General features: G+C 35.0%; 1 protein-coding gene across 7 annotated transcripts; it reads left to right on the forward strand.

Annotated features, from left to right (window-relative positions):
* The first annotated feature begins 164 nt into the window (after positions 1 to 164).
* LOC128181356 (fibroblast growth factor receptor 4-like) lies at positions 165 to 27,807 on the forward strand. 7 transcript variants are annotated; one of them, XM_052849721.1, is made up of 22 exons: positions 165 to 420; positions 781 to 861; positions 2,709 to 2,760; positions 7,073 to 9,637; positions 10,928 to 11,097; positions 12,999 to 13,155; positions 13,457 to 13,584; positions 14,020 to 14,061; positions 17,185 to 17,345; positions 18,772 to 18,898; positions 19,769 to 19,956; positions 20,256 to 20,285; positions 21,043 to 21,178; positions 21,612 to 21,659; positions 22,351 to 22,550; positions 22,877 to 23,043; positions 23,171 to 23,286; positions 23,435 to 23,545; positions 23,918 to 24,237; positions 24,682 to 24,752; positions 25,026 to 25,320; positions 25,554 to 27,807. In XM_052849721.1, exons 5-22 carry the CDS (start codon positions 11,004 to 11,006, stop codon positions 25,725 to 25,727), a joined length of 2,565 nt encoding a protein of 854 aa, XP_052705681.1. In that variant the 5' UTR covers positions 165 to 420; positions 781 to 861; positions 2,709 to 2,760; positions 7,073 to 9,637; positions 10,928 to 11,003; the 3' UTR covers positions 25,728 to 27,807. The 7 variants fall into 7 exon arrangements, with proteins under 7 accessions (XP_052705681.1, XP_052705682.1, XP_052705684.1 ...); XM_052849725.1 differs by having other exon boundaries at positions 169 to 420; positions 25,026 to 25,266; XM_052849722.1 differs by lacking the exon at positions 2,709 to 2,760.

Below are 27,807 nucleotides of genomic sequence, written 5' to 3' on the forward strand. Positions count from 1 at the left end.
TAAGCTTTACAAAAGAAATTTCTAGTACATGGTTGAATAATTGACTTATCTTCTTAATACGTTATCTATTTTTTTTTTACCTCTCTTGATACCTTTCTTTATATTATTGAGTTCACCCAACAGAGTATCTTGAAAATAACATGTATGGACATGATATAGATAAAACATTTAAAGTATACACACATCTTTGAGGACAGATCAGTCGAGTTTAATATCTTCGGTGATCGAACTGTGTATATGATTCATTATGGCTGTGAAAAGGAGCAACTTTTATACCAAGTCTAGTTGGTTTTGTAATTGCCTTTGTCAGACTTTCGGCTGGCTGAGAAAAAACTTTATTGCAGGAGTAACATAGGAGATAATTATGAAGTTTTAAAAAATGAAGTAGTCGTCACTGGCCTTTTGGTACACCTGAACCAGGTAAGATTGAAACGACAGGTATAGGAAACTTGACAAAGAGATTTAAATGCAAGCACCTGCATGATACTGTATAATAAGACAGGATATGACTTATTTTGTGATATTCTGTTACACAGATGAATTAATATTTAATATATATCACAGTTTTCTTTATCTAATTGTAGCAATTTTTTTAAATTCAACATTTTGAATTTTTTTTCCTTGGGTCATATATGGACTAGTTGCAATTAATTATACAGACTGCAATAAAATGATAATCAAATAGGCTGAGATACATGCAATATACCATTGCTTCAAACAGATCAAATACAATTATCTTGCCAGAATACTGATCACTATATTTATGCTTTCCTATTACAGATTTAAATGGAATTCTTTCATGGAGTCACATGTTGGGGCTGCTTAGAAGACCAAGTGTAGAATTTGGCTTGATGCTTAGCAGTGGGTTATAAGTTTGCTTTCTCTCTATATTAATTTAATCTAACTATCAACAGGTATAATGTTTAATTAAGGTAAAGTTTTCTTTGTTGTTTAAACATTTTTCTCATAAAACAGGTTTTTTAAGAGAAATTGAAAGATTAAAAGTTTATTGACTTGGCACTACATTGTAGATTTAATTTCTTTTTAATGAAATACATAGTTTTGTACTTCTAAAGTTTCCTCTTCACATGATTTATTACAAAATGTTGGTGCATTGTGTCTTCCAAATTTATTTTAAAAATAGATACAACCACTGTGCAATTGTTTGGACATGATTTTGCTTCTACGGAAGTACTAAAGTCATGCAGATTATACTAGAAAACTCCTCTTCTTTCACAAAAATAGCAGTATAGTTTGAAACGGTTAAAAAAAAAAGCAGTTGCCCTCCACACTGTCTTGGAATTGATCCCTCCTTGTTTTGAACTTTCTAAGTGTGTACAAGATCATCCTTTCTGAACACTTGCTGCTCTTCTTGGTCATTACTAACTGACAGAATCCATCTGATGTGTTTAGAATACAATCTCTGTAGCCAAGCCTTTTGTCGTGATTACAAAGTCTCCATCATGTTTCAGTCTTAATTAATTCATTCACTCTATTTCTCTTTTACTTTGCATTTCGATCTGTTCTTATCAAACCAAGAGTTCCCCCATTGACATATATTTTGGTCTATTTTGTTAGATAAACTCCAAGCGAGCGATTTCTCTAGTGACACATTTTTTATCATTTCTATCCATTTACTGAGGCACAAGTGTTTTCAGCTGCCGTTTTTTGACTTTAAGCACAATTTGTATTCTCTCTCGGTTCCGCTTATGTTTTGGAATAAGGGATCACAGAATTGGTTATTTTATAGCGTGGTGGCACATGTTTGTAATGATGATGATATGACTGATCTAGGATAGGATTTTATTCTGTTTATTTTGCTCTATTCTATATTTATTCCAGTTCCAAGATTTTTATACTCGGTCACAATTACCACATGTTCATCCAAATAACTTTTAAAACAGAATGCCTGTAGCTGCCTGGAAATACAAGTCTTTTGAAATTTTTCTATAAATTCTTTTACTTTTCAAATACAAAACTCAACATCTTAGACCTGATCATAGAATAAAAAATAGAATATTTTACACATGTGTCATTGTCAGAACTGACAACTCTCTAAAAGTGCAAGGTGATCCAAACTTAAGATGTCAATTTGAAAAGAAGAAGAGGGAAAAAATGGAAGCAAAGGTCAATGCTGAAAGCTTTGAAAATAATGTTGAACATGGGACTCCCTAATCAATGAAATGTATATTGTGTTGAGGACAGGTGCTCTGAGATTTCAGGGATCGAGTGTTTGTGCTACTAGGCTTGGCAGCAATCACTGGCAAGACCCTGGTGGTGCCTGCAGCTCCCTGCCAAAAGCCAGGCCTTACTGTAAACCATACATACCCCCAACGTAAACTGTTTACTTTTTCATTTTCTGGGTTTAAAACTTTTTCGGGGGAGAATGTGCTTTGAACTGTCTGTGAGTAGGGGATGGTTTATCTTACTGGGTTCTCTAGTGTAAGCCTTCTACTTCCTCCTATCTTACCTTCTGGCAGGGACTCAGATTCTTTTAACAAGTCATCAGAAAAAATTTAATTCACCCCCACCAACAGTTGTGTATCTTCTCGGCCATCTCTTGTGACATTTAGACACTTTCCATCCTTTGTGTGTGTGATTTTTTTATACCAATATACTCCTGTGATTAGGGAACATTTATATCATTCATCAAATTTTAATGTTTTAAAGTAATTGTTGTTATTTACACTATTCTTGCCTTATTTCAGCTAAATGTGAGTGCAGACTTTGAAAGTCCAAAGCAGAGCCACAAAGGCATTGGTAAAGAGGTTCATTCAAGATAATTTTTTTTTGTTAATTTGTATGAAAGTTTTAACTTTACATAAGAGCTACAATGATTTAATGAAAACATGCATATTGAAATCAAAGATTTGTAAAATGATATCGAAATGAAATACACAATCAGTTTAAATTTTCAAATCTATTGGTCAGGATTTTTGCACCTGTTACGAGAGGAATTCCTTGGTATGTATCTAAGGTATTACTGAGGGACCCTCCTTTAAACTGAATATGCAGATTTCCTGTGAAATGATTGGACACAAATTGACTTGTTTATTTCTATGCATTTGGTGCATTAATTCTTATCTCTATAACGTTTAGTGTGTAAATTATTTTTAAAAGGACACTGACTCTGCAAGCTAAAAAGATAAAGTTATGACTCTTAAAATATTTCCATTGATTATTGCAAACACATGGAAATATCTTGAATCTCCTAATTTAAGTTTAAAGAACCCTGCAGTACAGAAATGTTGACTTGAAAATGCTGAAAACTCATTTATTTGTGCATTTTTATGAGAAACATTCATAAATGTTATAGCCACTTAGGGTTTTCCCCTTAGCACTGCTATAGATAAATAGTTTCTCCACATGGTCAAATAAATTGAGCAATACTAAGGAGTCACCACGTAATTGGGGTTGAAGAGGTATGCAGGTACAATTTGGGTATTGATCCTCTGAAGTAAGAGCCCAGGATTTGGGGGACAATCCCATTTTTCGGTTATCTGAATACCCATGTAAACAGAGCAGACAAACAAAGCTTTGAGCTAGGGTAGCGATTTTAGGTCAACTGACTCTTGTATAACTGATTTCCTCTCCTTTTAACAAAGACCTGTTTCCCCCAGTTCTATCTGTGCTTGAATGGTTAGGGTCCCATTAAATTCTACATGGTAAAATGATTCTGTTGTCAAATTTTAAAACCTAGATTGCTGTAATTTACAGCAACCCAATATATATATATAGAATTCTCAGTCAGTAGGAATAAGATTTAAGATACCTTTTTCATATTTTTCATCAACAATTAAATGTAGAAAACTTTTTAGGCAAAACTTTTGATTGAAATAAAAAGAAATTCTTAGAAAAAAAATGTCAAATGCAGAATAAATTGACTTCTTTTAATATAAGGTTTGAGAACCAACTCTAAACCTTTCCCCAATTGGTGCCTTATTTAAATTTCTTGTGGGATTTAAAGCAGTTGCTAGGTACTTTATTCAAAAAGAAAATATCTTGAAGCTAGTGGAATGAATCCGTCTTCTCTCTCTGTCCCGTTACAGGTGAGAGGGTCATATATGCAGGGATTTATTTGACTGTCAATTCTCCAAGCCAAGTGCACTCCAAATCACATTCAGAAAGAGGGGCCCCCTTTATTTGCTTAAGTAATGCCATTAGGCTATTTATTTTGAAAATTTCAAAATCTTGCAGAGAAATAGAAAGGGTGTCAATATTGTTTTATCAACAAGAGATGTCAAATATCTCCTTTCTAAATCAGAAGTCTAAGAGATACAAAAAAACAGGATATAGATCATTGTGTTTAATAACAATAACGCTACGATTGCTGAAACGAATGCATTTTACCATGTGTTGTTTTTTAAAAATAGAGACTGTTTGTTTAATTCTTCAAAGAAATGATCCGGCAGTATTTTGACTAAACACGCAAAGAAGTGACTCATGATTCCATGGCTTGAAATCCCATCACTGTTGCAGTGGGGACTAATTACATTATGCAATGCCCACCATTACAGAATTCAACATATTAGTTGCATTTTTGTGGGTGGTTATCTTCGACATCAGGATCAAGTGAATTTGGAGTAACCTCTGTACCTCCTTCTTTTTTTCTACAGCGTGTTTGTACAGTTTATCAGATCCATGTCTTTTATTCTGCTGATTTCCCTTTAATGTCTACTTAGCATCACCCCACACCCTCTCACACCTCCTCTGGGGTCCCTCCCTGGGGAGCAATTACTGGACCGTGATCTAATTATACACTGACCTGCTGTGTACAGGTCTATTGGGGTGTTCAATCTTAATCCTTATCCCTGTATTTTTTTTGGGGGGGGGGTGGTTCTTTTGGGGGTTTTTTGGTTATTTTTTGGATAAGTGATATGCTAGCTATCAATTTTCGCAAGCTTATGTTCCTTTAGTTATTTCTATGCAATTTTAAAAGGAATTTTGAGGGCTCCTATCATCATGGTATTTAAGTAGAATAGATGAATATGGATTATGCTTACAAGATGTCTTAATTCATGACCTTTTAATTGTTGCACAAATTATTTGTGCTATCTGCCTGTAGATATGCTCAAAATGTTCCCTGAGGTGTTTTTTTTCACAATGAATTTTAGACATCTAGTTTCTAGATTCTATTACAGAATTTGTGTACAAGTGTATTTAGTGTGGGTCAGATTTCAGGTTCAAGGGGCTTATTATTGACATAGATACAACCCAGTGGCCACTCCAACCATTCTGGAACTCATTATTTCTTACTCAAGATTAATTAAGGATTACTAGCATGGCTAATCCTGCTGACCCCTCTATCAGTTACTGTTTGTTTTGATACTGGGTAGGAAAGATGTCTGCTTTTGATTACTGGTCACTATTTGGCTTTTATTTAAATACTTTTGTCTCCTTTAGTAAGGTACCTTCATTAAAGAAATCTCATTTGGCTTGTGATTTTGTGTTGTCGCTGTGTAATTTTCGTTATCTTCAGAGGTGAAATTCAACTCTTGTCTCCTGAGCCCCCAAGATTTTTTAATTGACCACTTTGGCTTTATGTTGCACCGAGTGTTGACTATGGTACATGTTTTGCGCTCTGTTAATCACAAAAATAACCAGTTAGGTCATTGTATTGGCGTTCTCTGTTCACTTGACCCTACCAAGTTAACAAAGACGGACAATAGTGAGCTAACTCAAGTAGAGTATCATTTCAAAACATCTCAGATTGGATTTTCTCTCACAATTCAAAAATTTTCAAATTAAATGTTCGGGATTTGAAATCTTTAGTATTGCTCCAGTAGGCCTCTTAATAGCATGGCAGAGTCTCTGCATTGTGCTGGGCATTTGTTGAAATATCCACAGGCAGAAAATCATGTCTTTTTAGTATTTTCACTGATGCATTGCAATCTATTTTCCATAATACACAAACATCTCTTTTGAACAGCAAGTGAAAGGACCCCAGAAATCTCCAGTTTAGAACTTAAGCTTGCTAGTGGTACCTGTACACTAGTAAACACCAATAAAGAGGGTAAACAAATGTCATAAATTAAGGAGTGTATGCCATGGTCAACATCTTTGCATCAGCATATGGAAGACACTAAGTGTCAAGATTTTATTGTATTTTGACCACTACATTGTTACCTCTTTTCACCTGGCCAGGTGTGGTGAGATGGTACAGTTTAGCATGACCCAAGGCCCAGATGCCAATGGGGAGAGTGACATTAAGTTAGTGCATTCATTCATCTTTCTGTCCACGGGAGACAGCGAATCTACTCCTTGGTCTCCACTTTTGATATTTTTAAAAGCTTGCATGGGTCTGCTTGACCTTACATCAATATTGTCTCCTGATTTAGAAGTTTTATTTCAAAACATCATATACATGTAAAATGTAACTGTATCGGCTTGCTCTATATTTGGAAGTTAGAATGTTTCCCTCAATACTCTGTCCAGTTTGGGTTTCATATTACTTGCTGTAGGGTACAGGTCTTTTGTAATGAGATACTCCATTTCTCTCTCTGTATTTTGAATTACCGGTACTGGTATTTGACTTCCAGTTTGAGAGAGAGAGAGAGAGGAGGAGAGAGAGATTTCCAAAACTAAATTTCATTTTTTGTTGCAGAATGAACAAGCTGTCTGAACTTGATGGAGATAAAAAATTTGATATAGGTTATGGATATTCAAGCTTAATTATCTTTACAGAAATAGAATTTTCTTTCATATTTATTTAATTTAAATGTTTCTTTATGAATTTTGTTAATCACCAGCAATAATGCCCTGTGACACTACTGATCAAATTATTCACACTGATACACTCCCTCCAAATAAGAGAGATACTGCTGCCACAGATGGCATAAGAGTCTTGAATCACTGAAAGTAGTTAACATTATAAAGTACAATTTCTTCTTTTTAAAAAATTTGTTGGTAATTGAAATAGAAGGTCCAGAGCATCTGTTTCCTCCCTATTGTCTGTATGGAACTGGCAGTTACTAAGGAGGGGTCATGACATGCCCCATAGGAAGGGAGGATGTTTGTTGTTTAAGAAAATATCTCAAGACAAAACTCTAAAATGTGACTATCTATTTTTCAGGTGGGTAGAAGAATACCTCCTCCCTATTTACACACAGGAATGGTCCCGGGGCCAGAGGGCTAAGGAAGTCCTCGTATTTACATAAAGTATTGAGGAAGAGGAGCCGACAAGGTTGGGAGCAGGGGATAGCATCCCTGTAATTAACGTCAGAACCATTTTATACACGAAGAGAGAATTGATGCATCGAGACTTGAAACTTCGACAAGAAAAAAAATGAGAAAAAGGATCTCCTCAACTTCTTTTTTTTTTTAAGTTGTTGAAGAAGGAATTTTATACTCTCCACATCCTACAGATGTACTGTGTCTGTTTTCATATTTTTAATTTGCAGATGTTTACAAGTGTTAGATGCCCACCCACCAACCATTTGTTTTTCTCCAACTTTGTATCCTGACAGACGAAATTCAGATACTCAATTTTTTTTTTCTTTAAAACTTTTTATAACATTTGCCTTTTTTTTTATTGCAATCTTGATTAATTGCGTTTTTTCCTTCTAGTCCCGAGTGAACATAAGGCAGAAAGTGTTGGTTATCATTTTAACCCCTCTGACAGATAATAACTGTGACATTTCAATATAATTTGTAAATGGACTCCTGACTGGAAAATGACAGCATATTAAATGGTCAAAGCAATTTCAGAAGTGTGTATAAGTTCATAATAATGTGCATTTCTTTGTCGAGAGACACAAGCTGGAGAACAGAAAATTACTGGATTTACTGAAGCATGTGGAAGACTTCATCACAAAATTCAGATTCAATTTCTTTTTACATACAATAAAGATATATGTACTGTACTTCCAAAACACACTAATCAATTTGAAATCTGAATAAAAAAAATTGGCAGATGTACTAACTAAAGGTGAAAATTATGTTGGAACGTCATACTGTAGAATTTTTTCTTTTGAACTGTTGAAATGGACATTAAGAATGAAAAGGAAAGTCTTCGTCTTGATCATCTCAATCACCACAAAAATCAACATGATCCAGTAATCAGACGATTGTGATGAACTGGGATCAAACAATATGATCATTCAAGTGTCCATCTAATATGGTGATGATTAGACAACTCATGAGAGGATACTGTAAGGAAAAGAAGCTGAAAAAAGTACAAGTAAAGAAATCAATGCCTGCAGTTATTTGTAAATAAGCCTTTCCAGTAACAACAAGAAACTGCAACATGTGGCGGTGAGGGGATTGTGTAATGAAGCAGCAAAGAGCAAAAGGTCAGAGGCAGGGTGAAGGACACTGGACAGCTCTAACCTACATATAAATGGTAGAAGTTCTCTACCTGTCCCAACTGATATGTACAGGACCTTAACTACTGATTCGTACAAGACTATAACTACTGATTCGTACAAGACCTTAATTACTGATTTGTATGGGACCTTATTTACTGATTTGTATTAGACTTTACTGATTTCTATGGGACCTCTAGGACCTTAATTACTGATTTGTACACAACTTTTGTACACCACCTTCTTTACTGATCTATACAGGACCTCAGTTTTTAGTTTAAACTAAACTAAACATGACCTTAATTACTGGTTCATATGGGACTTTAATTACTGATCTTTACAGATAATTATTGATATGTATATGGGACTTTAATTACTGATCTGTACAGGACCTTGCCTACTGATTTTTTAAATGCAGGACCTTGATTATTTAAATTAATGTCTGTATGGGACCTTGATTATAAAGGGACCTCAATAATTGATTTGTACTTAACATTTATTACTGATCTGTATGGAACATTGATTAATGCTGATCTATTGCTGCCCCATTGTCTGAGGGAGAGGCTGAACATCTGCAGACAACTGTTTGTGCGTTGTGCAACGGTGTTGGCATGGAGAAGATATATGCATAAAATACATTAAAATGAAAATCATCATTGGAATAATCATGTTTATTTTAATTACTTTAGATCTGTTATATTGCACTCCATGTTCAGGCTTTTTGTTTTTCTGAATTCATCACATTTGCATAAAATTCTTATAAAATATTAATAATGTGACATGTTTTGAGACGGTAAAATAGTTATTACAGAGTCCTGACAATGAATTCATGACGTCCATGTGAAAGGTTGTCAAATATTAAGTGTGTGTGTACCTGTTCCTTCAGGTGAAGATGCAAGTGATTATTGCATTAAATTGGCAAAGTTCACGGTGCAATAACGTAAAATAACTAGGATCTTCTACACCAGATCTGCGAGTTATCATAATAAGTGAAATGTGAAAGATTTTTATTGCACACGCAAGTACGGTAAGCCTCCCAATTTTTTTGAATGGGGGTCACGTGACACGCTGAGCAGTGGATCAGCGTGCTAAACAATTTCAGTCGAGCCAGTGTTGATGTTCGGGAGAGGACCACTAGATTTTTACAGTGTGGATTTTACTACTTTATCAGTGTAGAGGAATTATATTGTTTTAACATAGTAACTTTAATTTACAAATATTCCGATGGATTAAAAAAAGTGTTGATTTCCAACTTGGATTATATTTTCTTTTAAAACTTTTTTTGAATTTACCTGATTTTAAAGAAATCGCCTATGTTACGCTGAAGTTAACAGGTAAGCTATTGGGGACAGTGTGAGAAAATCAATTCAGATACTGTAAAGAAATTTAGTTGTAGTAGGAAAATTTGTTAAAAATCTTGGTGTCGAGTGTAACTTAATGCGATAACCTAGTAAAGTAGTAAAAATATAAGCAAAAATACTTATTTCTTGTTTCTCGTAGACTTGGAATTTTTTTTTTATAAGAGATAAATGTTCATAGATTTTAGGGTGCTAAATTTGGGCAGGAAGTAGATGTCACCAGAAAAAGGTGACTGATGTCCATTTATCGCCGCGGACAATGTAGATAATTACATAACGGTTACAGGCAAAACTATTCCACGCGTGTGAACTCGTGTGTAATTGTTTTCATGATATAGCCACTGGGTACCCCAGTTCGACACCTGAATTTGGACCCGAAAGATAAAAAAAAAATAGAAAAGAGCAGAGTTAGGACTACCCGTAGTGGTTTCGGGCCGAGACAAACTGTCTATGTGTGAGCAGATGATCAAGTATTTTAATCGGATAATCGGTCGTTAATCTTCAAAGGAAACCTGTTGACCTGAGATGTGATTTTATTTTTAATTACCATTATATCCAGAAAAGTCTTCTTGGAATATTTCTTGAATGTAAGCTGCTGTATTTATAATTTCTGAGTGATCGACTGAGGGGATTTTACGATCTTTTCTTATTCTCGCCCGCTGTTTCGCCCAAGACTCCCGAGTTCACCGGGTCAATTTCTATAGGGATAAGTTGTAGAAACGCAAAATCTGTGAAGTTCGAGAGAAAGAAAAAACCGCGACAGTAGGAATTTCTTTTTTTCATTGTTTTTAAAATGCCAACTGAGGAATTGTAACAAACGGTGTAATTAGAAATGAATTGGGAATTCTCCGGTGGTGGTAAATTCTGAAAAATGCGGGATATATCAATCAATGCCATGAAAATTAATTAGGCCAATTATTAGGGGGGCTATATAGTATAAGTACTGTTAGATCTTTTATACACTAGTAGGATGTAATATTTCGCACCTATGTGCTAGCGTCTTTTAGGAGTTCGGTGAAGTAGTACTGACCCAAGGTAGACAACTATGAAAGGCAATATTGCTCTCTATGAAGTTTAAATAATCTTGGTACATTGTATACTTTATTATAACAGTGCACAAAGGATCAGTTGAGGTGAAATAGTTAATCCCTACTGGTCAATGTCCCTAGTCAAACGGGGGTCAATGTAAAAGATTAATTGTGTACTAATAATAGTCAATACAAAGTGAATGATTTTTTCACCCCTCTCAAAAAATTTATTTTTCAGATTAAAATTATTGAGAAACTTTTGGAGTTGCTTATGACATGATGTAGAGAATTACAAGGGACATACCCTCCAAGAAATGGGCTACATTCAGACTCTTGTTATCACGTGCATTATTGTTCTGAATTTGTCTTCTGAGATTGCTTCAACGACTACAACCAAATCCACAGGAGGTAAGAATTCAAACCTTTTCTCTCTTGTTTTTTTGAAAGGAAAATATGATGAAAACTAACAGCATATCATCATCAATTTCATTTGCTACAAGGTGTTGTAAATGAAAAATTAAATAATTAGGCTGTTAGAAATCCTCCCCGTTTCTCACAGTCAGAAATCTAATCAAGGAAGGAGATAGGATAATTAATGAAATATGTGGCAAATTATAGACAGTAGTAAATTTCTACAGCCCTTGAATCTAATAGGCTTGATACATATCAGATCTCGGAGCAGATAATTCTGGTGCAATTCACAAAGAGAGATAGTTATCAGACATAGAATGTTAGCAAGTTCTCTTTCATAGCCAGTAAACGATCACTTCCCTAGAGTTTCTTATAAGTGCAGTTAAAAGACTTTGTACTGAGAAATTGGATGCTGAAAAGAGAAGCTGAGAAAAGGGGCACGCAAAGAATGAATAGACCTTGTTATGTGCTGGAAATAAACCACAAACCACCCGCATACTGTAATTCCTGTCAAATTTTGTTATTAAAAATTTTTTGCCAGGCTTTTTTCTCTTAATCTTTTAACAATTTTTCATGAAAAGTCATATTTAAAATCTCTTCATGAGTAGGACAGAAAAGTGTAGCAATTTTCCCAGTGAATGGTCAGTGATTTTGATGGCTGTTTATTATTCTAAATGGCACCATAGCGTGGGATACTCAGCAAAATCAACCGTCTCTCTTATCTCTTTAAAACGAATTCCTTTTTTCACATTGCCAACCCCAACCCTTGTTGAATTCATTCTTCTTCATTAACATAGCAGACTAGTCCTCTTCTCATGGAAAGAAAAAAAAAATCTTGGCTTTCCCTTAAATCCCCTTTTAATTTCAAGATTTAAGTAACTTAAAAGCCAGTTTCCTGTCATTTTATTTCAACCACGGAGGAAATTTGTTAATACTGGTGCAATCTACCCAATCAGTGGAAAGAATTGGGGGAAGCGATATACCGATTTTATTTGAGGGACTGTCCCTGTCCGGTAGAGTCTGTGTGTGCATTTACCTGGGCTTTGACAGTGGGGTTTCAGGTAACTTCTGGAATGTGCATTTGTTTGGTAGGCACTGTCTTGACACTGATGGAATGCACTTTTTTCCATTGAGTGATACGAACTGATCAGAATGACAAAGAGGTTTTGAGGTTGATTGCTCTGTAATGGCTTAATCCTCCCCTGGTGAAGTCTGGTGTGGGGTGCAGGCCCTGGGGGGAAACATCTTCCCAATATGCCTGGTTTATTAGCATGGAATGCCTGGTATGGAAACCTCAGTTTAAAAACTCATCAACTTCATCTGTTGAACTTTTTCTGAGCTAAAGACCACATTTTTGGGGTTACAGTAGAAAAAGATGGATGAAAAAACACAAAGAAAATAGAGAAAGAAAAAACCTAAGTCAGAACAAAATTACTGAGAAACAGGTGCATCTTCATTTCAAAGTAATGAACATTAAACTGAATAAAAAATATCCTCTACTGCCTAGTGCATTTCTTCAAGTTTTTAAGTCTGTAAACCAGTACGTGGCCTATATATTTTAGTTTCTTGGCTTCTGTACATGCAATATCCATAAAATTAGCAGTCTGCTAATATGTGGCATGAATAATTAATGTAATTATTGAAAAGACCAACGACATGAAATTTAGGGGGTTTTGGCAGAACTCGTCACCGTTTTTGTAATGTGATCTAGGCAATATGCACAAATTGCTGTATCACTTTATTAGACAAAAGATAATTAAATAGTTTTTAAATTTTTCATCTTAGTTCTGTAACTTTTATTTTCACTTTTACAAGTTTAATCTGTGTAGTTTGCTTCATGTGATTAGATCAAAAGATCAAAATCAATTTATTTTAATTGTACTTTTTTTAATTTTCAGCACCACCTAGATTAAGAGAGAATGATCCAACGGTAGAATCCATCAAAGTAAAGGAAGGATCGAAATTAAAACTAAGATGTAGAGTGCTCGGTAATCCTCGGCCATACACTGTCTGGTATAAGGATGGAGAAAGACTGAAAACTCGTAACAACGATAGGTAAACCATTAGATCAAAACTTCAACTTATATTACAAACATAAATAATGAAACAGTCATGTCAACACTTTTCCTCATGATGTTAAAAAAAATTATGATTTATTATTTTAAACATCTTATTAGAAGTAAACAGTATTCCCTTAATGATTGGTGTTTGATGAAAACTATATGAAAAAAAGTCTAAATAATTATTTGGAGTCACCTAAGAAAGTAAAATTGGTCCTTCTTCTGCACGTATCAAAAACTACATTGCCACAGTGTTGTGTCTGTGAGTAAACTAGTCAATTTTGTCGTTTTTTCAGGCTAAAGGTCAACAAAAATTCCTTGTTAATTACGCAACCGCGGGAAGAAGACAGTGGACAGTATTCCTGCCATCGAGAAAACCAGTTCGGGGAGGCATGGAAAAACTACACCCTCATAGTCAAAAACGGTAAGCACGAAACCTGTACTATATGGGGCTTTATTGACCTGGTTTAGTCAGAGAGGGAGAGGTAATAGGTGACCACTGATGGGGAAACATAACAGGCCCAGTAATTGATGGTCTAGTCATTCGTTCTCGGCTTCATTAGTTCTATTTAATCAAACAATTGTGGTCACTGTAAAGAAAGCTAAAATAATATGTCTCATTCTTGGGGAATTCCTTAGTAGATTTACTTGCTAATTTTAATGATTTTTAGTTGAAAAAGGGAGGAGGAGTTAAAGGGGGGGGGGGGGGGGGTAGGAAGCCATTCAACAGAGGTATAACTTGTAATCTGCTGTAATTCCTCCATAAGCCCATCTGTTCAGTCATGAAGTTATTGTTTATTCTATAGTAGACATTGCTTACATGTGATGAAGTGCATTTTCATTTTTTTTTGTTTTGCAGAAAAACCAATTGTGGACAAAAATGTTGACTGCGAGAAAGTGGGTAAGATAACCTCCCCGTAATTAACAAAATACTATGATATGTCTCCCCTAAAATGTTATCAACTGTTGGCATACCTATGGATTTGTACTCTTCGTGAAGAAAATTTTTTGTCATTAACAGTTGTGACATGTTTCATGTATTCCCCTTACTTTATTTCCTATCTGTTGAGATAAGTTACGCAGCTCTCCAATTAACAGAATACCTTAGAGAAAAAAAAATTGTGTGTGTGCAGTATTAATTTGGGGTAAATCTTGGGGTTTGTCAAGACTGTGAATAAGTAGTGGGAGAATCCTGAATACAATCTAGTCTCTCAAAAGTTGAAGAAAAGTTCAAGTGTCGACACTAAAAAGCAGTAAAACTTGACAACAATGGGCCCAGAAATAATGGGTGACATTCTGATTAAGGGCTAGGACTTCTCTCCCCAGTTGAAGCTTGTAGGAAGAAAAAATAATTGTACTTTGAGACTGAAATTGGAACGCCTAGCATCCTGGTAATTTCACCATTAGACATTTTACGTTAGATAGGTTACTGAAATTCTTTTCCATTCCTATTTTTACCATGCTCAATTCATTTGGTATTAAAAAAAAAATTTATTTTATAGTAGTTACATAATAATTTGTTAACTAAAATTTCTTTACATTTTCTGTTTCTTCATGTTTTTCTTTAAAAAAAAAAAACTTTCTTTAGTTTAGAAAGCACATGATCATTTCAAGATGTTACACAAACTTGAGAATGAAATCGTAAAAAACGTCAGAATGATATAAATTGGAATCTCTTGGACAGTTATGCTAGGGGTTGTGTGTTGTTTAGTAAATGATGAGGCTGGCTTTGTGAGCCCCGTTTCCTGCCGCTGACACTTTATGACGGGGGATTGGTGGTAAAATATCCTGTATTTCTTAGTTCAAATTGATTTCAGAGTCTATAACAACAACCCCCCAAAAATTCATGACATATGGTTTTCATTTTTTGTCAAATTTTTAAAACATTTGCAAGTTTTCGGAAGCCTCGCAGAAAAAAAAATTGCCACAAGTTTGCAGGAATTCTCTGATTACCGTACTGTTTTTTATAAAGACTTTTGTACAAGACTGTCAAAATGCTGTCCTTTTTCCATCTTTTTTTTTTTTTTTTAAGTACATGTATTAACATTTTTTATTCACTGTAATGCGTAATATACCATTTATTGTTCATTGTACTCCTATCTTAGCCCAGTCTCTGTGGTGTTTGCCCACGTATTGGACTTGCAGCCCGCTGAGCCCAACCTAACAGGGACATCCCCATTGTTAAGCTTTTGTTTGTTCACATGTCATAAGCCTGGGGGGAAAAAAATTACATCTTAAAAAAAAAAGAAATGAAGTAACTCTCTCCTCCCCTAGAAAATCTTTTATTCAATAATCAATGATAGGGTTTTTAATGCTGTGTAAGGATTAAAGCGAGTGAAAGTTGTTGCAAGGAATTGTGTGTTTTTTAAGTTTTGAAAATTCATATCCACTAAATTTTTTTCTGTTTGTGAATCTTTTCTTTTGACAAAATCTTGAGCTATGGTGACGCTCCACATGTTGACATAAAAAATTGTGTCAAGGTGAAATGGCAGTTATCTAAATCAACACCCCAAAGTAAACCCCCACTGAAAGGATAATAAATAGAGATTTATAAAAGGCGGGAAAACGTTGCTGGTCTGGTAAAGCGGTCACTTATGATCACTGGTTTCTATATTATTTAGTGGGGGGGGGGGGGAATCCCATAACCATTATGAACATCATAATCCAAAAGAAAAGAAGATCCGACTTAGATTTACAAGGGTATTAAACTGGTGAAATTGTGATCTACCCTTCTGATCTAGTGTGTTGAGTAAGGAGAACAAAAGCATTTATATTGCCCAATAACATGCTGAAGAAAGATTTCCCTCGGTTCTGACCACCTGAAGGGGAGCTGCATCCAAGAAGAAATATTTGAGGATGGCTCCCATGGTCCGGTGCTAATGGTTCTGCCACACTAACACAAAAAAGTCTGGTTTTGCCCTTGTGGCATCTCATTATGGAGCCCCCCTTGTCCTAATAATGTCCAGGCTACAGTCAAACATAAGTATAAGCAGTGATCTGAAACAGCTGTTAGAAATCCCCTTTTCTTTTAACCCCTCCTTTGAAAGAAAAAAAAAAAAACCTGGTGTATGATGGAGTTTAATTGACTGCTTGACCCTGCCCAGTGTATGAAAATAAGTGCCATTTTCTTGGAAGTTTTTTTTTTAAATTTTATTAAGACGGGGACTGTTTTCTGTATTAAGTCCTGTAAGATGCCAAGCCGTCAAATTTGAAATGACGGTTCATGGAGGAAGCTTCTCATTTACACTGAGCATATGCAAAATCTTTAGGAGAGGCCTTTTGTTAGGAGTGGAGAAACAGGATTAAGCTTTTAAATTTTATGTTTGCTCAATTTTTCACATAATGGATAATCTTGTTTTTTCTAAGTCTTGAGTTTTGAAAGGTACAATAAAAAAAAAATGAATTTTCTGATAAATTTGACATTCACAATGTTTTATGAGATGTGTTTTAACACTAGTAAAATATTCATGCTTAGGTGTGTGACTATTGATATTGCATTAAAACTAGCAACATGACTGTAGTGTTTTTGGACTTTTTTCATCATTAAGAATATATCTACTTTTGGAAAAAAAAAATTACTGATTCACTCAAAACATTTTCACACCAGAATTTTTTTTTTTATTTTATTCTCTTTGGTTTTGCACCTTTTATTTTATTTTATTTTATTTTTTTTTTCGTCTTTTGTTCAGCATGGAATTCACTAATTTAAACTTCTCTTTGAACCTGCAGTGTAACAAGTATTTAACAGAATTTCATGAGACAAAATGGCATCTTCATGAATGTTGTATGAACATCTCACGATGACATTACAGACTGCTAGATTTATGTATTTGTCACTTTTCATATCAGTGTACTTATTTTGATGACTTTTAATTAATATTTCTTATTAGCATTAACTTCATCGCAAATTCTCACTTCAAAGACCAAATTAAGCCACTATTTGCATATGTAAGAAAACATTTTAATTCAATGACAAGGTTTCTTTCTGAGTTCATTTTTAGATGACATCTTTGTATAATTTCAGGTCCACCACAATTTAAGGACAAGGGTGAATTAAATGAATGGATAGCCCGACCTTCCCAAGCCTCCGTGGACTTCAAGTGTAGTGTGTGCGGTAGTCCCGAGCCCAATATCACATGGTATGTGGGTGGACGCCAAATCAACTCCGCAGTCAGTGGTGGCAAGGTGCGTATTCCACACAATACTCATTCATAATCACTAACTATATGCTTTCATTTTGTATATTTATTTGTTTATCAGGAAAATAACCTTTTTTTTTAATTTATTAGATATGTTGCCTTTTCTTTTTAAAAGTTAAGGGTTGATGTTGAAAAATATAATATGAATTCAAAGTCAGTGTATATCATTTGATGCTTGTCCATACTCACTTATTCAGCTATATCTTATGTTTTAAATTTATTTTTTCATATTGAGGAAATACTTATTTTAAATTTAATTATTAGCTGTATTTAGTTCCTTTTCTATTAAAAAGTAAGAAGGTTAATGTATGGAAGATATTAGGAGAAGGCTCCAATCAATTGTGAATTTACAACCTCCTAAGTGATGGAGGACCAACATGGCTTGCTAAATAATTTTGTGATGCCCATTAAGGCTGTCATTAGCAATGAAAATAAAAGCTGCAAGCATCTGGTTTACATCACTTGTCGTAATCTCTCTGGGACTAAGGAAGGATTATCCCCGTCACAGGGAGCACTTGTTACCTCATAATTAATCTATTTTGTTTCTTCTTAACGCTGCTGGGTCAGATCTTGTTTTTGAAAAAAAAGTCTGAATCTTATGAACGTTTCCGGTTCTAAACATGAGTCGGGATCTATCTGAAGCGCTAAAAAAATCAAGAAGCAGGCTGAATATAAAAGTGGAGGATATGAAATTAGCTAATTTTATAAAATTGAACAATGTCAGTGATGTGAATCGAAACGTGCACAAAAAGGCTTGTTAATATGAAAAATCTGTCAAAACTAATGGCTCTTGCGGGAGTTTCTTTATAATATCTCTCGGGATCTGGAGTCGGCTGTACCAGATGAACACGTTTTATTATTTTGTGATTTTTTGGGGGATAAGTAGAAGAGGTCTTTCCAGATATTTTCTTACGCGCATTGCAATAGGTTTAACTAGTGCAATAAAAAAAATCTCTTTTTTAAAAAATTAAACTTGATCAATACTTATAAAAGAAATGAACCTAGGAGAAAAGGCCAGTATCTTTAGTTTACTTTTCTATAGATTTGCTTATTGGTAGTGTAAAGTGAAGGAAAGCTGGTAAATTTGGGGCTCACTTTAAATTGAAAAATTGACAGTTTGTTTACACATATATACACTTGAAACAGCCATTCCTTTAGAATCGCTGATAAAGGATTTCATCCTCTCCATCACACAAGCCCACATCTAATATCAAAGGCCAACTTTCTCTCTGGCAAGAAAAACATCATGAACAATTCATGTTTCATTGATAGTTTTATGCCAGTCCCTGTAACCAGATATTTTAACTAAGGAAAGGCCTGCACTGTTAAGTTTTTTGAAACAGTTCATGTCCATCTTTTTTTTTTAAGGTTATCCATATTTTCTCATTTTTTCCACTCTTTTTTTTTTTTAGTATAAAGTCAAAAGAAAAATATCTTTAGTTGTGGAAGGGTTGACCAAAAAGGATGCGACAGAATACACATGTGTTGCTCAAAATGAACATGGTTTCATCAACCATACCTTTGAGCTTAAAGTCATAGGTAAGTCTCAAGTTTTCTAAAGAATGAATTCCCATTTTAATAGACTCGAAAAAGTTCACAACGTAAGTAAACTGCATTTTATATGAAATATTACTGGTAGATATATATATACATTGATGGGTAAATTTTTCTGAAAGATTAAAAAAAAAGGGTTCTTGTATCAATAATATAAAAATGCAGATAGAAAAGTACATATAATTCAAAACAGTCATCGGAAATGGCGATGATTCACGTAGAGTTTGCATCAGCCCAATATAATCTGTACAACAAGATATTTATAGAGCTCTGAAAACGGACCCTTGTGCTTAACAGTGATTAATGAAGCTGATTTTCGAACAAATATTGGTGTGAGGTATGAGGCTAATAGTGATGTCAAAATATCTAATAAAACTCAGGGAGGAAATAAGATAAGAATTAAATAAACATGTATTCAATAGACATCCGATATCGTTCCAAGATAATTTCTGGTGAGATATATTGCAGAGAAGTGATTACAGGAAGTGCTCTTTGCTGATACTAGGCGGTGTTAAGGCACAGTTTACTCAGGATCTTTGGCAGATTCTGTAACGGAGAGTTACATTTATCGTCAACATCAAACAATAAACTCCACAGGTTTCAATTTCTTTTGTTTGCTAAATGTCTTGTAATTGTCATTGGCAAACAAATCAAAAGAAAGATGCTGTAATTCTTGACTGCAGCTTATACGGGGGACTATTGTTAGGGTTTTTTTCTCTCGCAATAGCAGTTTCTTTAAAGATTTGATAATAAAGGCTCCCTCGCTCGTTCCAATATTTGGGTTTGAAGCCTATTTTGTACTTTTGATTGAAAGAGAGAAAAAATAAATAATGTGAGCTTTTATGAATTTTTCAGACCGGGTTTTGACAAAGCCTGTGATTCACGGTCCCGTGAACCAGACTGTGACCTACATGGATGACGTGAAGTTTGAATGTAAAGTGGTCATGAGTGACCTCCAACCCCACATTCAGTGGCTCAAACACTACCAGGTCAACGGCTCTTTTGAAAATGAAAACGAAGATCCTTACGTTCACATCATACAGGTATAAACACTTAATAAGAAAATAAAAAGTTCAAATTTCTCTTTTCTTACAAATTTTTCATACTTTTAAATTTTTTCTCTTACTGTGTCAAGCACTTGTACTTTTTTTACTTTTTTTCTTTGATGCACAAATCACACCATGTCTAAATGTGGCAATAAAAGTGACTCATGCTATCTATAGATAAATTTTACAGCTAAACTTGGTATGAAGGGGCCAAAAAAAAAAAAAAAAATCAAAAAAATTCTTCAGATGGTTGTCTGACAATGTGTAAACTTTGTTGTTCATGTTTATCCTTAAAGAATTCACAGCGGGGCAGGCTGGGCGGCAAGGTAACGTATGAGATGTGTGTTGCATCTCTGGTCATGCCCCTTTAGAGTAACAGCAGTGCAATGTTGATGTGTTTATATGAGTCCTTGCTCAGTTTACAATAACAGAAAATGCCAGATAAAATCAGCATGGTTTAAGTGTGTCCACAGAAACTTGAGCATGAAAAAACTCCACCTTCCTGTAAAGAAAAATCAATCAAAAAATCCAAGTGTGCTTTTCCATGTACCTATGCGTGTTTGAATTTTGATTTTTTTAAAAAATTAATAAATAGAAAACAGAACCGAACAATCCTCACACAATCTAACCATGGGGATCTTGTGAAAAAATAGATGTGAAGCGAACTGACAGCAACTTGAAGCATGAAATTAGACATTCTTAGAATCCTGAGAGAGATGAATGATTGTGTGACAGAGATGTACGAAATAACAAGGACGAAAGGCATGTCCCATACATAGTCGGTACAAACATCAAATGATAGATTAAAAAACTCTGCAAGCCAGTGTGCATGATTGTGTTGATGTTGTTGAATATTACATGTATATACTTGATGTTTTTGTGTTTCAGTAAACCTGCAGTAGTTATAGATTGGTCATATGATGCTTCTCCTCAATAAATTAGTGAAACAATGAATTTTTTAAATATTGTCCTTAATGAAATAGGGGAAAAAATCATGATACAAACTTACCGGTAGTTTTCTCTGCATCGTTCGTGTTTTAATTAAGAGTGCGTTGTTTAATCGAAGACCTTTTTGTATTTCAGCAATCGTCTTTCAACCTGACCAAACCTGAGATTTTGTACATCAGAAATGTGACCTACGAGGATGCTGGGTGGTACACTTGCTTGGTGACCAATTCCATGGGTCGGGCATTCCAGAGCGCCTGGCTGACCGTTGAAGGTAAACAACTCTTCTTTTGTTGAATAACCCAGGACAGGCAACATATATAAGCAAAATCCCTCAAAATATTTTTCAAAAAGGGGAAGGGGGTGGAATATTTTTCAAAAGGGGGAACATTTAAGGGGGGGGGTCTATCAATCTTTGGTTGATCTCATCAATATGTTGTCTGTTCTCTGTACATGGCTTATACAATTTTCCTGCATGATTGTTGTTGACTTAACAATGATAACATCACTGTTTGATTTTTTTTTTCCACCTCATTTTTGGGTGCCCCCATTCCCAGTGTCTCTTCTCACTGTATTCTCATGGCTTGTAGGTTGCTCTACTTATTTTCTTTTTTTTATTTTCCAATCTTTTTTTTTTTTTTTTTTTATTGAAAAAATATTAAATAACCATTAGTTCAACAAGTTTTCCTGCATGTCTTATTTTGAAGATTCAAAATGTGATAACTGCACAAATTCCACAGATGATTCACGTCTGGGTAAGTTTTTAGCGATATCTCACCCAAATAACCTAGTGAAATGTTGCATGAGTGACTACCAAGATTGTATTTAACCAAAAGAGAACAATAAACGGGAATCTCTGTCATTCTCGGTGTGCATAGCATCATAAACTTCACTATCGCCACAACTAAAACATTGCTTTATGAAACCCAGAAACCATAACATTTCCCTTGAATAAAATCATTGTACATTTTTTCTATTGCATGTGGGAATTACGGCTTAAATGTGGTCAGTTGATTGCTTTTCAGCACAGACGGTGTACATGTAAAAATGTCCAGAGAATAATCGAGCCTTCTGAACTGTATAGAGGCTGTTGAAAATTTTGTATGAAAGCAAACAATGTATTCCAATTTTTTATTCAATTGCTGTATTTGACTTGTTGGTTTTGAAAAAGGTATATATACGGTATATTTTTTTTTTCATATAAATTCAATCAATATAGAAGTTATGTATTGGTGATGGTAGACTTGCATGATCTATTCAGTAGCCTTTTATTTACTGGTATTATGGGTTTTATCCTAAATTTTGGGGTTGAAATGGTAATAGAAGTATTATTAGGTATGAAATACATAGTACACATAAAGAGAAGGAGAAAATCCCATTTATATGCAAGACTGCCATTCCAGTGGTCATCTGACGAACATGCATTCAAAGTTTGCATTTTTTCAGAACCTGTGCCCGAGTCGGCTAAAGTGATACAGCAGGTGCCCTTGCCCCGGAACAATATGACTATGATCATCACCATTGTGTCCGTGGTCTGTTCTACCCTCCTTCTAGTCGTCGGCATTGTCGCCATAGTCTGCTGTCGAAGATGGAATCTCCGTCACAAGAAGTTTGCCAATGTCAAGAGAGTCATTGTAATGCGACCAGTAAGTAGAAGACGTGAAGCAACCCTCACCAGTTTTTAGCATGACAATTTAATTTCCCTGCTCAAAAAAAAAAATGTGGGAAGTATCCATCATCGATATTAGAATCTGGCAGTTGTGAACTGTATGAAATTACGACAAAAAGTTTGTTTCTTGGTATTTTATATTCTGGCTATTTGATGCAAAAGAGTGAAATCACGGAATAATGTAGTCATGTAAAATAAGAAACCTATAGTATATATATACATACAAATTGACAAATGTCTGAGGAAGTAGGTGGAGATGTGAAAAAGAAACATTGTAATATTTTCAATTTTCCATCATCACAGAATGAGATTTATTACCCTAACAAGATTGGAGCAGAAGGACAGGCTCTGATTGTTCCACAAGTACGCATTGAAACGACCAATCAGAGACGCCGCCTTTCGTCAGACTTGACCGTCATGTCGGAGTATGACCTGCCATTGGACAAGACTTGGGAATTCTCTAGAGAAAGGTAAAATAGTACTTTTCACAAATTGTGCTTGTACATTTATAAATGTCATCATTTTACTTCTGTCCCCTTCTCTGCAGACTTTACCAAGACTTTAAATCATGAAGAAAAAAAAATCTGAATTTTTCAGGCTTGTGATGGGAAAAACTTTGGGTGAGGGAGCTTTTGGTGTTGTAATCAAAGCAGACGCTCATGGTATTTCTGGCAAAAATGGAGCAGTCACAGTGGCAGTCAAGATGTTGAAAGGTAGGACAGTTTAACTAAGCGAAGCTTCTATTGAATGTTTAGTAAATGAAAGAGGAGTCTTTTTATGATTTGAATAGTGAATGAAATGGGGAATATATGTTTTGATCTGAATGGTGAATGACAGTTTTGTATTGTTTCTGATCCACAGAGGATGCGACGGACCGGGAGCTGACCGACTTGATACAGGAGATGGAGGTGATGAAGTTGATTGGTAGTCACAAGAACATCATCAACCTGCTAGGCTGCTGTACTCAGAATGGTGCGTACTTATCACATAATGTTATATCAATCCATATGTCCTAGGCATGTCCTTGGTCATGAATGTACTTTTAGTTTTGTTAAGAAGGCTTTATAGTCCTTGCCATTTTTGGGGGCTATATTTACCTCCTATTGATGAAGAGCTCTGTGTAAAAATATAGGAAAGTGTTCAAATTTTAAAGCTAACATACATGAATTTTTTCTTTACTTAATATTATTTTATGGCCAACATTAGTATATTTAAAAGTTTAAGGAAGATCGTGTGGTTAATTTGGTTAATTTGTTAATTTGGTTAATTTTAATTTGTTGACCACCCAGCCTCCTTAATCTATTGGTCTCATACTGATAATGTTACCTTGCAATGTTGCTTTAGGTCCTCTGTATGTCATTGTGGAGTTTGCCCCTCACGGAAACTTGCGGGATTTCCTGCGCAGTAGGAGACCCCCTAACAATGGGTACGAAAAGCCCGTTGGTGAGGAAAACCCCCAGAAAGAAACGCTCTCTGAGAAAGACTTGATATCATTTTCATATCAGATAGCCCGAGGCATGGACTATTTGTCCCAGCGCCAGTGTATTCATCGGGATCTAGCTGCCAGAAATGTGTTAGTTGCTGAGGACTATGTGCTAAAAATAGCTGATTTCGGCCTTACAAGAAACGTCACGAATATCGATTACTACAGAAAAACTGGAGATGTAAGTGGAATTTTTTGGAGGGCATTTATAATTTATTCACACTGAAAAAATTGTGTATTTTAAATACTTGAAAGTTATTGTATAGCAGTTCTTTAAATGAGAAATCCTGTATTGTATATACTGAGAAGTGATTGTGTAACCAATCTTTAAAATTCAATTACTGCTCTATTATGCATTTCCTGGAACATGGAAAACGATTAGAGAAAGCATCTTTCAAGTGGGCAAGAATTTAAGGCAGCTTTCATCTCTGACTGATGCCCATTCTTACATACATTGTACTAATGTCAATCTTTATTGCAGTAATTATTCACATGTGGCATCAAGTACTCCTTTTATACAAGTTTAGTTGTGCCTCATGCAGATGGAATGTGTTTTGCTTGTTTCGGTGTGTTTTATTGGTTTTGAAGGAAGCCCTCGTAAATGAACACTCTTTTCTCTTGACAGGGTCGTCTTCCTGTGAAATGGATGGCTCCCGAGGCTTTGTTTGATAGAAAATATACCTCAAAAAGTGATGTGTAAGTGTTCAGTAGATAAATTTGAATACTCCTAGCCTAATTGAAGTTTGAATATCCTTAGATATCCTACCTTCAGTATTCTAGTATGAATCTCCTTATTCAAATATTCATTGTCTTTTGGAAGTTTGAATCATATAATTTGAATATTCTTAGTTAGTTTGAAGATTGAATCTCTCATTTTATATAAATAATTGATAAAAATCCAACTATACTGGTATCAATTTAACTTTTAAATCAGTATTAAATTAAGTCATGAACATTCTCTCTCATTAGATGGTCCTATGGGGTGTTACTATGGGAAATCTTCACGCTGGGAGGTAACCCCTACCCCTCGGTGCCTGTGGAGCGCCTGTTTGAGCTGCTGAGGAGCGGTCACCGGATGGAGCGCCCCCCGTACGCCTCCAAGGAGATGTACAGCCTGATGTCCTACTGCTGGGCCGACGCCCCCACACGTCGCCCCACGTTCCTCTCCCTGGTCAAGGACCTCGACAAGATGTTGACGAGCCGAGGGGAGGTGAGTGGGGACAGAATGAAGAACACCGGGAAGTGCTTGGCTCGGATTATACATGTATGTAATGTGTTCCCTATAAATCAACCTTGCATGCTCACAACCAAAATTTTTTCTACTTTTCCATAATGCTATCCACCCACCCTCCCTCTATATCCCCCGAATCCCCTTTTATACACATACATGTATAAATGAAGGGCCAAGTTATTTCTCTTCTTGTCTGTTACAGTTATATTTTAAAAATGTTTTTTAAGATTTGTTGTGTCTATTGTGCTGATCTGTTTTTTCCACAGGAATATCTGGATCTGGAGCCCGGAGTGACGCCATTAGAGACGCACGTCAGTACGTCGGACAGCCAATATTCCTCAATGTCTCGGAGCTGTAGCAGTGTGTCAGACGATGTGATCAGCCACACAAACAGTAGCAGTACGTGTAGTAGTGACTCCGATAAGGAGGATGCGGTGTAGGGAGAAAAACCTGTCTCAAACTCTACAGGATTGGCAGCTTAATTCACTGTTATTCTTTAAACACAATGCTGAAGGCATTACGGATGTACAGTACTATAGAGAAAAACTGTGTGGGTCTTTTTCTGAAAAGACCATGTTTACGAGAGACCTTCCGCGCACTTTGAACTCTTGCAATCAGAGAATATCTATGCAAACAAAAATAAATGAAAACTTGCTATAGCATCGGAGCATGCAAAGACCTCTTGTCGGAGATGAGGCGCACACTTTTACTGAATGTTGTAATGTGTTCCATTAACATAGGGCATATTATTGCTTGTTATTACACCACTCGGTTAGTATTGTGACATCATAATCATCTGATAGTCCCATCATCGGTCATTGAACAAGAATGTCTAAGAACCCTTACGAGTACCTTGTTCATGGAATTTTTGGCCAGTGTCGAGTCATTTGTGTTCATAGTCAACGTTTTGACTGACTTTGTTGGGTGTTAACTGCATTTGACTGGAACAAGGAAGGACCTTTTTGTATCAGTATTTAGAACATTCGTCAGTGATCAAACAAGTGCTTTAAAATCTACTTACCAAAATGTAATGAGCAAAACACTCTGATGATCATGTTGGTTTATGTGGAGAATTCCACTTTAATGTGGAGAATTCCACTTTAATGTGGAGAATTCCACATTGTATGTGACAATTACAAGGACTACTCTTGTTGTTGATAAGGACAGGACTATAATAATTGAATACAACGAATTGTCCATTTATTTTTTATTTGTCCAAATGCATTGTAAGGAAATCCATCCATTATTTTTGCCTATCAATGGGTTTTTCTGTTGTAATTTGTGTATAATTGAGATTTGATGCTTCATACAATGCCATTGTGATGATGCAATATATTCACTTTATGAAAGACATAAGTATCTTTGCATTACTTTAAGCTGAAAAGTTAAATCCTCTAAACAAAAAAGTATGACTTTTATATGACCGACCCTTTATTTGACAATTTTTTTTTAATACAGACATGCAATGAATTGTACAGAACAAGAATATTTAATGAGAGAAAATTTTTTACATGTGATTTTTTTCTTATAGTTACAGTTTGTCTAAATAGACATTTTTTTTTACATGTGAGGTTGACATCTCTTATTTTATTCACTGCCAAGAAATTGCAATTATTCTGTAATGTAGCATTTTATTATTATTAACCAATTTTGTGTTCATTTTACAAAGCATTTTTAAAGTGAACTTGGTTTTTTTTTTCCTTCAATTTTTATTAAATCTACTGAGTTCTCTGGTTTACATGGGCAGAGACCTACAAAATTTAATTTACTTGTGTTTTGCATTGTTGATGATTATTGGTTGTAAATGTTTGCAGAGCCAAACCAGTTGAAATTTTTTTATTAAAAAAAGGTTGTAGAACAATATACATATTTGCTCCATGATTTTTACGTATAATTTGATGTTATATATTTTTTAAATATTTGCCTTGATAGGTTGTATAATGTTTATCCTTGGGGTTTAATGAACCAATCAATAAGATTAAAACCGTTTAAATATTTGAAATGACATAATTACATACCAGAAGGTCAGTACAAGTAAGTTAAAGGGAGGAAGGATTCATACATTAATATTTAATTCTCTTGATGTTCTAGTTCATTGGCCCCCTTCATGGTAACTGCAATACTTTAATTTTGCAGGGCAAATTTACTTTAGTTTGGTGAAACGTGATGCAACAGCTATTGTTTAATCTACGTCATTTTGATTATCTACCAACCAAACTTTATCGATTTCCCCAGCAAAAGAGAAGAATCGCTGTTATTGTGAAAGGGCCCGTTATTAATTTCAAAAACAGCAGTACTATTTAATTTAACAGTCAACTTCTCAGTATTCATTTGTGTCTGTAGTATTTTTGGATTTTTTTTTGTTTCTATAATGTGTCATGCTGTTGATCAAGATGCCATGAAAAGATTTGTTGAAATGTTGAAAGTAGAACGTTTATATTTGTAATGATTTGTTGAAACTTTTCTTGAGTATACAATGTGACCTTGAAGAAACAGGAGAATAAAATTACCTTAATTCAT

The sequence above is a fragment of the Crassostrea angulata genome, chromosome 4, assembly GCF_025612915.1.
Source record: "Crassostrea angulata isolate pt1a10 chromosome 4, ASM2561291v2, whole genome shotgun sequence".
Classification (NCBI taxonomy): domain Eukaryota; kingdom Metazoa; phylum Mollusca; class Bivalvia; order Ostreida; family Ostreidae; genus Magallana; species Magallana angulata.

Excerpts from the sequence above, each read along its gene's own strand:
- LOC128181356 (XM_052849721.1), top strand. The coding sequence starts at position 11,004 with ATGGGCTACATTCAGACTCTTGTTATCACGTGCATTATTGTTCTGAAT. Across the intron at positions 13,156-13,456 it reads AAAACTCGTAACAACGATAG|GCTAAAGGTCAACAAAAATT; the intron begins GTAAACCATTAG and ends TCGTTTTTTCAG. Across the intron at positions 24,753-25,025 it reads TATACCTCAAAAAGTGATGT|ATGGTCCTATGGGGTGTTAC; the intron begins GTAAGTGTTCAG and ends CTCTCTCATTAG.